The sequence below is a fragment of the Agelaius phoeniceus genome, chromosome 3 (genome assembly GCF_051311805.1).
Source record: "Agelaius phoeniceus isolate bAgePho1 chromosome 3, bAgePho1.hap1, whole genome shotgun sequence".
In the NCBI taxonomy this organism is placed as follows: Eukaryota; Metazoa; Chordata; class Aves; order Passeriformes; family Icteridae; genus Agelaius; species Agelaius phoeniceus.
In genome coordinates, this window is record NC_135267.1 from 95,035,154 (window position 1) to 95,047,677 (window position 12,524).

The following is a 12,524-nucleotide window of genomic DNA, read 5'->3' on the forward strand; positions in this document are numbered from 1 at the left end:
ACTTTAGGGTCTCATTACATACATATTTTCAACTTTGGACAACATCCAGACTAGCATTTAACTAAGGTGATAGCTAATTCAACTTGATTCCTCATTTAAGCCTGAAACAGCTTGAGCACTGCTCAGTCTGGTACAGTGAAGCAAACTTGTTCTTTTGTAGTATTTCCTCCTAGAAATTAAAGGTATCTTCAATAAATCAGTCCATCAATTAATCTATCTAGGGCACAAATAAATCAAGAAGTCAGCATCTCCCACAGGATAAACTTCAAACAAAACTAACCTCACAAATGTTCCCTGATATATTTCTACTATCCCTTTGTAGTCACCAGTGGATAAAAAATTCTTTCTGATGAGTTCAGCATGGTAGTAATTAGATTAAAAGGAAGGTGGGAGGGACAGTGGAGGCAGCAAAGAAAAGGAATTAATGTGAAGGCAGAAAAAAGCAGTGATTTTACCACCTCTAAAGGGAAACCCTTTAACGCACTTGAAAATCACTGCAGGACAGCTCATCCTTAGCAAGAAACAGTGCAGAGATGCAAAAACAGAGCTTCCATATTACTTGAAAAAGTAAACATTCACAACACCCAGAACCCCAAATTTGAAGTGTGAAGTACTTGTAAAACATCTACCAAAGAAGAAGATTTGGACTCTGAAGCCTAGAAGAGTTATTCAAGGAATTCAGGGATTGCAATTAAACAGCTTGAATGAGCACAGTCCCTCCCCTTTGAGTGGGGGCTGGGAGACAGCACAAGTTTAGATTTGCTACAGTAGAAAGGCTCTTCAAGTACCAAATCTAGAAGCAATCCCAAGGAACAAGAAGTAAATGAAACACGGTGTTGTTGAAGCTTCTAGATTACAGCAGGTACTGTGGAGCAAACAGGGCAGCATGCATTTTGCACAACTAGAAGACAACTGTTTTCCTGGAAAGCAGCCTGGAGAGGATCAAGCTACTGCAGCTGAAGCACAGGAACCGATAGCAGAGCAGAGCTCATGTCTCAAATTCATGCACTTTGGAGAGACAAAACACACAGTTATTTGAAAATCAGGTCCCTGTTGCCAGCAACTTCACTTCTTGAAAATGTCATGTGTTTTTTAAGAACCTGCAGTGGAGGACTTCTGCAGCCACTGCTGTGCTCTCCTGAAGAGACCCTCCCCCCTACGAGTATCAGTGATCCCCAAAAACGAACAGAACAATGTGGGACTGGAAATGGCTGGACCACCAAGTTCAGCATGCTACAAGAAGGCATTTGGCTCTCCAGAAGGTGAGTCATGCCATGCTGTCCAGTCCACAAAGCACCCCGAAACTTAGTTGAGGTTATAAAAAAATGGGATCTTCTATCTATAAGCAGCTGATTAAAAACTAGGTTGATTCCAAAAGCTGGTCTGTTTGTCCATCTGCACTTGGATTTCCATGGAATCAATATCTATACCTACAGATGTCAGGTTCTGAAGTAACACATATTGCCCTTGACGCTTTAAAATTTGTCTCACCTACCACACATGACTTCATATGTGGTACAAGGAAATTGGTTCACACTCCTCCAGGAGCTGCAGTGCTCTGCTAAAGCAGCAAACAAGAACCAGAGCACTTGGGTGCCAGAATGAAAAGGTGATTCTCAAAATACAGTGAGTCACAACACCAGACATACAAAAACTGCACTGGGAAGTCTTAAAATAGGTGACATTAATAAATAAATAAATAGCTGCGAGTTCAGACGGCAACTTAATTTGTTTTGGACTTGGCCTTAGCTATCCTCCTAAGTCCAGAACTACTCCTGCCTTTATGTTGGGCCAAACAAGTAGAATGGTCATCCTCAGGAGATGACAAAAAATCTCTAAACCAGCAAATGTCATTCTAAAAGATTCATTGAGCCCAGCTCAGTGTTTGTTAAAGCATCTGGTTAGTCGGCCAACTAAATATTTATCCTTGAGAAAGAGATGGAGTTCCAGCTTCTCCAGGCAAAAAACATTAAGGCTGCTACTCCAGGGCACTTGAACAGAGGGGAAGGTGCCATTTACAGCAGCCATTTATTCATAGAAGGTCTTTTGTCCAAGCACTGCCTGAACCCCATCTCAGCTCTGCTGGCAAGATGAGTCAAACCAAGCCAGGTTTGGAGGCAACCTAGCTGCAAAACCCCAGGTTTCAGTTGTGCCCTAAAAGAAAGGAGCACCTTCTGGGCCACTAAAGTAAAGGTCAGAATAGCAGCAAAAGGCCAGCTCTGCACAGTGGACAGCACTTGCCTGTGGTGCTCAGCTCACCAACCTCCTGCTTTGATTGGGGGCTTATAGGATGACACTGATGGACATACCATTGTGAAATTTGGTTCACAAGAATAATTTTGGTTGGAAAGAACCTTTTTGCCCTTTCCCCTACCTACAATACATCAGAACATACCACCTTTAAACATTTTAACATTTTAGAAAGTGAATTAAAAAGAACAAAAAGGATAAGGAAACATGAAGACTTCCAACAGATTTGTACAGATTACTCTGCTACTTCAAGTAGGTTCACTTAGTCTGGAAGTGGAATGGAAAAATGCCATTATATTGGGGAAAAATCCTTTTCATAAACTGTGCACATACATACAAGATTATAAAATGACATTCTGGACCTTGTCTTTCCTCTCCCTTCCTCCCCTCTTCTTGTCTTTACCTTTTACATAATGCTGGAATAAGAGCTCATTTTATTGGAACTGGTAACTGTTCAAGTAGAAGACCTGATGCTTTGTCAAGAGCTTTGCTGAAAAGGATAAAACCAGATTTTACAGTAGTTACATGGCTCCACTTTCTGCTGACCTATTCCTGAACCCTGAGTCAGTCAGGCAGGGAGTTGCATTCCCCAGAGATCAAATAGAAATATGCATAATCCACCAGATACTTCTTTTCAGTCATGTGTGGTATGATCGACAGTCCCTCACAACAAGGCATAATCTCAAAGAGTTTTGCTTTTCAACAGGAAGGGTTTGGACAGTTTTTTGTTCATTTCTAAGAAACTGGATTGAGTGAGACATGGATGCATTTCTAACTTGAAGGTAAAAGCTGTGGTACACCTAGGATTTATGTGAACATAAAACCAAACTGAGGTATTACCTGAGACTGCAAGGAGGAGACAAACAGGATTTTAGCACTGTTTTGCTAGCACGGGACTTAATAAAGGTTGGCTTATCCTTACTTGTACATCACAGCTTGCAAATCAGGATTTCCAAGAAAAGGCATATGCCAGCTGCAGGTTTTGCTGCATTCAGGGAATTTTAAAACTCTCTCTGTGATATGAATTCTTGCAAGGATTTTTGCCTCAGGTATACTTAACAGGCTTCTCTACTCAGTTACCCAGTTGCACAAATCTTGTAGAAATTTGAACTTTGTGAAAATATTTTTGACCCTTCTGTAGAATTTGGGTGGACAGTGAGTTCAAAAACTATGGTAAACCTAGAGAGGAAAGGGGACAGTCATCAAATTACCTCATCATCCTTACAAACAGTGGCAAGAAGACTACAGGGCAGAATAAGAACTGAATTTGGGGTCTGAAAGAAAGAACAGCACCAGGCACCTCCAAGCTTGCCAGCTCCAATTATTCCTCATCCAAGGAGCAAAAGAAGATACAGGGAGACCCTCTCAGAGTTGAAAGAGGTAGGTAATTCTCTCCTTAAAAAAAAAAAACCCAAAACACCCACTTCTGTCAAAAAATGCTGCACTGTTGAAATCTGAACTTTACAAAACCAGTTCAACGTTGCCAAAACCTTGTTTAGAAAAAAAAGCAGGGAGGGTGATGAAAGAAGGGGAATGCGTTCCAACAACATCAAAGCATTCTCTTCTATGTTGTTAAAATATTTTTTTATCTTGAAACACAAACTTTTTGTGCTGACATATTTCTTTTTGCATGACAGAAATAATTTTGAAAATTAAAAAAACCAAAGCAATAGAAAACCCCCATAAAACTGAACACGGACCTAAACAGCTTCCTTTGATACTCTATTGTCTAATTTCATTTCTCTGGAAGATTTTGGAACTTCAGGCTTTGTTCCAAAGTGGAACAAAACACGTTCTGAGATCACAAAATGCTTTGTGGAAAAGAACACTGACCTGCTGACAGAGCTATTGTTTGCAAATGCAGGTGGACCTCCAGAGAGAATCAGGAGGCCCCAAACTTCTGCTGCACCAACTAGATAAGCTCACAAGGAACATGAGGAGAATCACTTCATTCATTTCAATGCTTTCTGCATTGGAAGGAAAGAGAGAACTTTGGTTCTTCCCTAAGGACACCCTAGGGCATCACCAACAGAAAGAAAAAAAAATGGAAACATGATGCATTGATAAATCTTCATCTCTGTATGTAAAGGGGGGAGGGGGAGATGATTCTACTAAAATTCATATTTAAAACCAAACAAACAAACCACCCAAGTATGAAAAACACTATGCAATATTCCCTCTGCCCTGTTCCTGTCTGCATATTTTCCAGCCTATTCTGGACACACACACAGAGTTCTCCCATTCTTCTCCCATTCTTTATCATTATTAAAAACAACAACAACAACAAATCCAACCAAACAAACAAATTTTTGTTTAGTTTTCAGATATTGTAGTTATTTGTACGCTACCTTCCCACTGCCCCCACTACCATGGGCAAACTGAATAAAACACTGCAAGATTTTTAATTTCTCCAGCTGTGCTTACAGAAAGTACCAGCCAGGACAGACAGATGATAACACAGCAACTTCCAGGCAATGGTTTTCCACTTATAATTTGCAGAAGTCTAGATGTAGGATACACACAGGGAACCCGCAGAAGGTAAGAAAAGTCAGTCAGTTCACTTGTGCCATGCACATTGGAGAGGTATTTCTATAAAGGATTCAACACTTAAATACTAAACACTTCAACACAGCAAGAAGTAGAAAATTAAGGATTTCAGTCTTGAATAAAGACTGGTTTCTTCAACATTTCCAGAACCATTGGGAATGTAAAAGAAGTCTTTTAAGATTTTAGATGTGAAATATTAAACAAAACCAAAAGGAAGAAAAACCCCACTAGTAAAACACAACTATTAGTGTTACCGTTGCTCTCTTCAGTTTTATAGTAACAAGAGTATTTACATAAAGGCAGATGTTTAAAAGCCGGCAGTCTCCTTTACATTTGCATAATTCAGCCATCACCGCAGTGAAACCAGGGCTACATTCAGAAAAAAGTTACTGTAACTTGTCCTTTGGCATTCCAGCTCAAAAAGAAACACTCGGCTTTCTAAGAAAAGAAACTTGGTGTTACAAAGAACTCTCTAGGCTAGGACGGATGAGCAACAGCCCAAAGCCCCGAGCGCCGTTTCATGCAATCAGAGTATGTTTGTCCAAGCTCCAGCTGCTGATCATATCTGGCCAGCCCTGAGAACAACATGACTCAAACGCACAGACTGCCTGAGCTAAAAACGTGTCCAATTATCCAGTGACAGATGGTCCTTCCCCAGCTGCCCTTACCTCGCGTAATTCCAGCCTCTGAGCGACAGCTTCCAGGCACTCCTGCCCCGTGCTCTCCACGGACAGGGTGCACTCGATCACGTTGCTGTCCAGCAGACGGATCCTGGTCACGAAGCAGTTCTTGCTCAGCACGTTGTAGCGCCGGGTCCGCCGCAGTTTCAGCCCGAAAGGCATGGCTGAAGGCCGGCGGGATCGCCCCGTCCCCGGGCTCTTCCCAGAGCTATCAGCACGCCTGTCCACTCGCCTCGAAGGCTTCTTCAGCTGGCACTACTCTCCTCCAGAAACGGAGGGAGCTGTCCATTCCTGGGGCAAGCTCCAAGGGATTCCTGCAAAACACACACAGGTAAGGAGACCGAAGTGTGAAACAAGACGTTCCTGAAGTTCAGGGAGAAAGAAAAAAAGTTTAAGAGTCACATTTTAAAACCATGAAATAAACACCTCCACGCACAGGATTGCCAGGCACTTACTACACATCCCACATGAATACCTTATACAAGAAACCTTCCAAAATACTGTTTTGGCGCTGAATTTAAAGCACGGATTTAATTGCAAAGCCGTTCTTTGAGAGGCTCAGTACAAACAGCAACTCTACAGGGCACTCATCCAGAGGTGCTAACTCTCCCACCATTACCCCCACCACAGGGGTCTATAACATAATCTTCGAGTTTTCATGCCCTCGGGCCAGCTTTGAAAACTAGTTTAAAAAGCGAAGGAATAGAGGCTTTGAAAAGAGGTGCGATCTTGAAAGAAGAAAGGCTGGCTGCGGGTCCGCAGGAAATGCAGGCACTCAGCACCTCCGAAAAAATCAAACCTAAAATATGCATGTGAAAAGCAAGAAGCATCCGAGCCATTTCAGAGGAGCCTCCTCCGAGGCAATCCCTCGCATTTTGCCGGCTTCCAGCTCCAAACCCTCCTAGGTGGAATGAGTAATGGCAGGAACGCGGTTGCCAGAGACCGGGGCAACACCGAGTGGGAGGAAGAGAACACATATTCTAGATATTGTTTCTAGCTAGTACTCCTAAAATTTATCAGGGACACATGCAACTGCTGAGCCAAAACACAAAGTAGACAGAAGAACTAGAGATACAGAAGTAATGACATTTAAGATGTATGATCCTCACTTGCAAGAACCACTTCTTTTAAAGTGAAACAAACCAAAAAAGTTCAGTTAAAACCAGGTTCAAGCTGAACTAAAACAAAGCATTTGCACTGACATAACCAGCTCTAAAACGCCACTTTCCACCTGCCGAGAAGAATGAAGCAAATAGCAAATTACTTGCTACCAGGTCTTCCTGGTTTTGTTTGAATATTCTGGAGCAAAAAGTAGAGGAACAGTAATGGTGACATTTAAGCGTCCATTTCTCTTAACCAATAGTACTGCAAATGAAACACTAGATCCCATTTCCTCATTTCTTAAGAGAAGCAAGGGAAGGCAGTGCCAGCAGAGTATGCATCATTTGAATGCATCAGCTGAGTGTGACATTTCAAACAAATAGTACATTGCCCACACGTATCCCTTGGCACAGAACTCCATGAATCAGTTATTTTCAGTTTTTACTGAATTTAGTTGCTATAGAGATAATTAAAAGCTGCCCAATGGACTACAGTGGTTATCATTGCACTAGAAAAATAACTATCATTTTTACATGACGTGTATTTTCCAAAGCCAGTATAACTTGACATTTATTAGGGAGTTAGAGCAACACAAACACAACAGGAAAAAAAAAAATAAATACACAAACAGAAAACCACTGGTTAGGTGTGTGACTACCCTGGTAGTCTACCAGCACCACCAGACAAAAGCCTAGAGACTGAGAGGGAGCACTGCTATTTGACTGAAGTGCAAACAAACCTATCAAATTAGCTGCTGTGGTTTAATCTCCCATTTTTAGCTTTCATGGGTACAGACATAATATATTATTTTCAGGTAATTGCATGAGAGAGCTGTTATACCTTGCATTGCTCTAACATCAGAAGCCATCAAAGATATATAAATACATCCTCACAACAATCTGACGAGGCAGGGACATGTTACCCAAGACTTAAACAAAAAGGAGTTGAAACAAACATTCACCAGCTTGCCCAACACTGCTCAGAACAATGGCTGCAGACCTCATCATCACCACACAGGACAGGCTACTGCTTTAACCCCTGGCCAACTACTCACCAACTACCCTGCTGACCAACCTATCTGAAACTACTGCCCGAATCTGAAAAGTGGGAAGAATGAAAGGAAATTACAGAGAGGAAAGGGTGGGGAGGACTACATCTTATCAAGGACAGCATTTTTGTTCAGTCTCTGGCTTCACAGATTATTTTAAATTGGACACAAGGAGAGTTTTAGCTAGCTAATTCAATTTCAAAAAAGACTTTTCTCTTTCATTACCGTTAGTTGCACACATTTCCTTGCAGTGCATGAGCCATTCCCTGTATAGTAATTGTACAGTTAGCAGTAGCCTAAGGATGAAATCAATGTTAATTAAAAAACCCCAAGTGTCTGGCCTTGCTGTCCAGGTACACAGCTACAGCTGGACAAGCCATCCCAGAAGAGGTGTGTGCAAACGCCCTATTCTGGAACAAACCCATCAGCTGCTGTATTCCAGAAATGTCAACATGGATTGGACAAAGTTGTATCATACACTTAGGAAAACAAGGCCAGTATTTCCCCTGCTTTTCAAAAGCAGTAAAGGAACAGGAGTTTTCCCTCAATTCTGCTGAGGGCAATCAGCTGGCACCATTTTCTCAAGGTGCAGATGTACAAATGGTTTAATGGATGCACTCAGTGTAATACAGACTGGGTTACTTTTCCATTTAACTTAAATATATATATATGAATATATATATATTTATGCCCAATGACATGACATCTCACTCACGTAAAAGGTCACACTTAAACTAGTTTCCAGTTAAAGATTTAAATGGGGTGGCAAGGCTGGAAATGCTTAAAAACAACTCAGATTGCCCCAGCTTGTAAAAGCTGTTAATTCTCAAATCAATGCAGGTGTCTGAGTTTTCTGTTTACGTGTATTCTGGATGTCTGACCAATTTCTCACTGGGTTTTCTGTTAAGGTTACTAAGTGTGATCTCAAAGACGAGTTATTTACAGGCACCTAAAGGTAAACTAGGTTCTTCAGTGTTTGCATCATCTTAAAAGCATCAGAAGCATTCATTTTTATTCATGGTTATTCTGTAGATAACTGAAAAAAATGCCATTGAGAGACAGGAATGTTTTGGTCTTCCAAATGAAGGATTATTCCATTACTGGATCTCCTTTCCCCATTTAAAGGTTGCCTGGGAGAAGCAATGTCCCTAATAAAGTCATCCCAACTGAGCAGGCATTCACAACACTCCCCTCCTCAAACTCACTCTTCCACTTAAAACAAAACCAAACCACTGAAACTAACGCAAGCCTATAAACAGCTAATCAGATAACCATGAACTTGTTCTGATGTTAGCAAAGGATTTTTATTAAGAGTATTTCAGGTGTGAAAGGGAGACACAACATCTTTTAAACTGACATTTTCTATTAAGAACTTATTTTTCTGAAGAGAAATTATACTGAGTTCCTTTGGGTACATTTTTCTTTTTTGTGTATCAATTGCTCTTTGCAAATTAAGCTCATTCTAAGAAGCATGCTGAATTAAACAAGGTTCTTAGTTAGAGCATAAGCTTTGGAATTTAAACATTCTGCTAAGTGGAAATTCCTTATGTTTAAAGTACATACTCTGTAGGCCTACAAAACACACACAAAACCTTGAAGTCCTTCAACCATTTCTCAGAAAACAGCTATGGAAAAAAAGGTATCCTAAATGCAGTTTCATCAGTTTGAAGACTGATACAATATCTTTGTAGATTCTTGGTAAAAATTTATATTCCCCTACTTCAACGGACCAAGAGAAAGCTGAACAACAGGACAGTTCCTCTGCTATCACATACATTGGAATCAGACTTTTTAAGGTATTTACTTGAAAAAGCCATATGGATAAAGTCAATGGCTGTGGAATGGGGAAGACCAAAAACGGGAAAACACAATAAAGAATGAACACAGATTTCAAATTTGACACAGAATAAAACTAAACCTTCAATCCACAAACTCATACCAAGCACAACACAAGTTGTCCTAAGAGCCTTCACAAGCAAACAGCTTAAAGAAAACCACGTAAGTCTCAGCTCAAGACACTCTTACCTATCTCTTTCTCTGCGTGTGACTCAAGAGAAACATCTCTCTCTGCCTGGAAGCCTTGCCAGCAGGCTGCAAGGGCAGCAGACACAGAGGTATGGATCTCTCCAACAGTCTTCATTCCTCCACAGCACCACTGCATCTTGTAAGGGGGGAAAGAAGGACTCCTTGATCATTCTTGCAAAAAATCCTTCTCAGTATAGAAGGGCTTCCAAGGGGTATCATTCCCCCACTGTTCAATCATAGAATACTGCTGTTCATATACCAAAAGGTAGGGGGGAAAAAGGCATAATTCATACAACCGAGAATATCTTGCAAGCACAATGCTGGGGACCAAAGAAACCATCTTCAAGATGACACAGGTATAATGGTTTAGGGAGGAAAAGGCTAATCCATTAGTGCTATTAGTGACATTAGCAGCTACTCTTCTTCACTGGCCACTCCTACATGAAGAACTAGGTCAGATTCATACTGTGATATACAGCACAGAATTGCTTCTGATTTTTAAGAAAACTTTGTTCGTTTCTGCATAGAATAGAAATTCTCCTTATGAATTTAAATTATCTGACACAGATAAAAATTTGTGCTTTTCCAAAACAGTAATTTTCTTGTTGTTTTTTTTATTCTTAATGAGACATTACTGTGAAACCAGGTTAAACCACTACTACTCAAAAAGCAAATGAAGTAACATTTTACAAGTTTTCCAAACCTAAAATGAAAAGAAGCCAGAAATACAAAAATTTCTTCCTTAGTTCTCCCAAAGTCAGCTGGGGCTTGCAAGATTTTTATTTGCTAGAAATTTTGAAAGACAGGCTGAAGGGATCAAGGGAAGCCAAGCTGCTTGGTGGTTCATGAGGAAGAGGCCATCAGGCAGAAGCTGCCCTCTGAGGTGAAGGGCACTGCTCCAGTCACTGGACATTCTCTCACTTAGATATATGTGAAGGCCAGAAGTGAAGAAAAGCTTATAAATAATTAGGGCCAATATAACTCTCAGGACATTTCCAAGTACGTGACTCTCTCCTCTATTACAGACAACAGGTACAAACTGTACTACATTCAAAGGAGCATAAAAAAAAGAATAAATATCATCTGATACAAAACGCACTTAAAGCAGAACGCTTTCCTTCACTTCGTTTGCTTTCATACGTAATTTCTGAGACTCCAGGAAGAAAGCAATTATGTCAAACTGCAGCCTGTATTTACCAACAGCACCTGGCAGCCCTCCAGCATTCCTGGCACTGCAGGAGCAGCAGCACACCTAAGGGAAGTATGTAACCCTGGGCTGGGCAGAGACCGCAGCACGGCAGGGCAGCTGCAAGCGGTGTGCTGGCCTGCAGTTTTAGGGAACAGTAAAAATAACAGTGCATGGGAGACGAGGTCTGACACAATCCATCTCCATCTAGCTGAGCTGTGTCTAGAGGAGGAGATCTCTCTCCCATGAAACAGCTTTCTCTCCCTTGAGTGCTCTCATGGCAGAGTTTCATGCAGGTAGGGCACAGCAAGGAACATTTCTGTGCCTAACAAGGTGTTTGTATCCCACCCAGTTATGGGTGGAAGTCCCATAAAGCCTCTCAGGAGTCTAATTCATCTCTGGACAGAAGAAAGTGGTATTTAACCTTTACATAATAATAAGTCTTTTGCCACAAGGCCACTGTCTTCAACTACTTGTTTATACAGTCCCTGGTGAGACACAGGCCTCATCCTCAGGCATTTAAATCTCCTTGAAAATTCTTGCAGGCAGGAATTTAAATATTTCCCTAATCCAAACAGCAATAAAATTCTTAACATTCTCACCTCCACATTCTGGAAGAGGAGTCAAATTACAATTTAATTTAATTTTTATAACTAATATTCTATGCAGAACTTCTAGAGTTTGTAAGCATCTAGAGATGCCATACCTGTGTGCACGGACAGATGTCAAGGCTTCTCTGGGACACCAAACTCAGAAGACAACTGTTCCTCTTACCACTACTGTGAGTCATCAGACAACAAAGATCAAAAAACCATCTCAGTTAGCATTTCTATTTTCCCAGTCCAATCACAGCTTTCCCTTTCCAGGAAAACTTATATTCTCCATCAGATCCACCTCTGCTGTAACAGATAGTTTTTGATCTAAGTTGTTGTGTGTTTTCACTGTATCTAGCTTGGGTCAGTTTCTGGTTTCAGTCTAGAGAGGTTTAAATAAAGTCAAAATAACAATTTCAATTCAAAGTTAGAATTCTGCCCTTTCCTCTCCTTTGTGGCAGTACCCAAGAGAGTACATACTCAATAATTCTGAAGCACATAAAGATTAGTTATTCCACCGCTTGTTATTCCCTCCTTGTTTCCCATGTGAAAGTACCACACTTCTAGTGTAAACACACCTTTTTTGTGCACCTACAGAACTATGCAGTTTTGTGGGTACAAATCTGTCAGGCAGCACCTAAGTCCTCTTCTGTGACAAGGTCCACAGGTACCAAGTATTTCTATAGGTTCTAGCAAGTCTGTGTCCAACAAAGTTTCCATTACAGACAGGATGTGAACTTACCAAACTGCAAATCAGGAGTTTATCCATTACTTCCTTACTTATCACTCCAGAATACCCACAGCAATTCAACAGGTCTTTTTAAGGCAACTACTGATGGAGGGCTCTTTTTGAGGTAGTCTAAGCATTCAAGTTAGGAGTGACATCTGCATGAAGTAACATAACTACATGACACTTGCATTGCCATCGTGATCAGTTTTAATCCACATCAGTAATGAAAGCAGAGTTACCACTCCCCTTGTACAACATCGTGTTCTAAAGGTTAAAAAACAAAACAAAAACAACCTACCAAATCAAAATGCCAGGCTCCAGTATTTTTCCCTTCCAAATAGGAAATGCTGCCTGTCAATGCCAG

At 40.9% G+C, this 12,524-nt stretch overlaps 1 protein-coding gene across 1 annotated transcript in view; it reads right to left on the bottom strand.

The window, feature by feature from the left end:
- The window catches only part of PTPN14 (protein tyrosine phosphatase non-receptor type 14), a 71,923-nt gene extending 65,553 nt beyond the window's left edge, over positions 1-6,370 (bottom strand). Inside the window, exons 1-2 of the mRNA XM_054630016.2 lie at positions 5,953-6,370; positions 5,466-5,791 (exon numbers count right to left, since the gene is read on the bottom strand). Coding sequence (XP_054485991.2) covers positions 5,466-5,639 — 174 coding nt within the window. The 5' untranslated portion in view covers positions 5,640-5,791; positions 5,953-6,370. The remainder of the gene's footprint in view (positions 1-5,465; positions 5,792-5,952) is intronic.
- Positions 6,371-12,524: the final 6,154 nt, after the last annotated feature.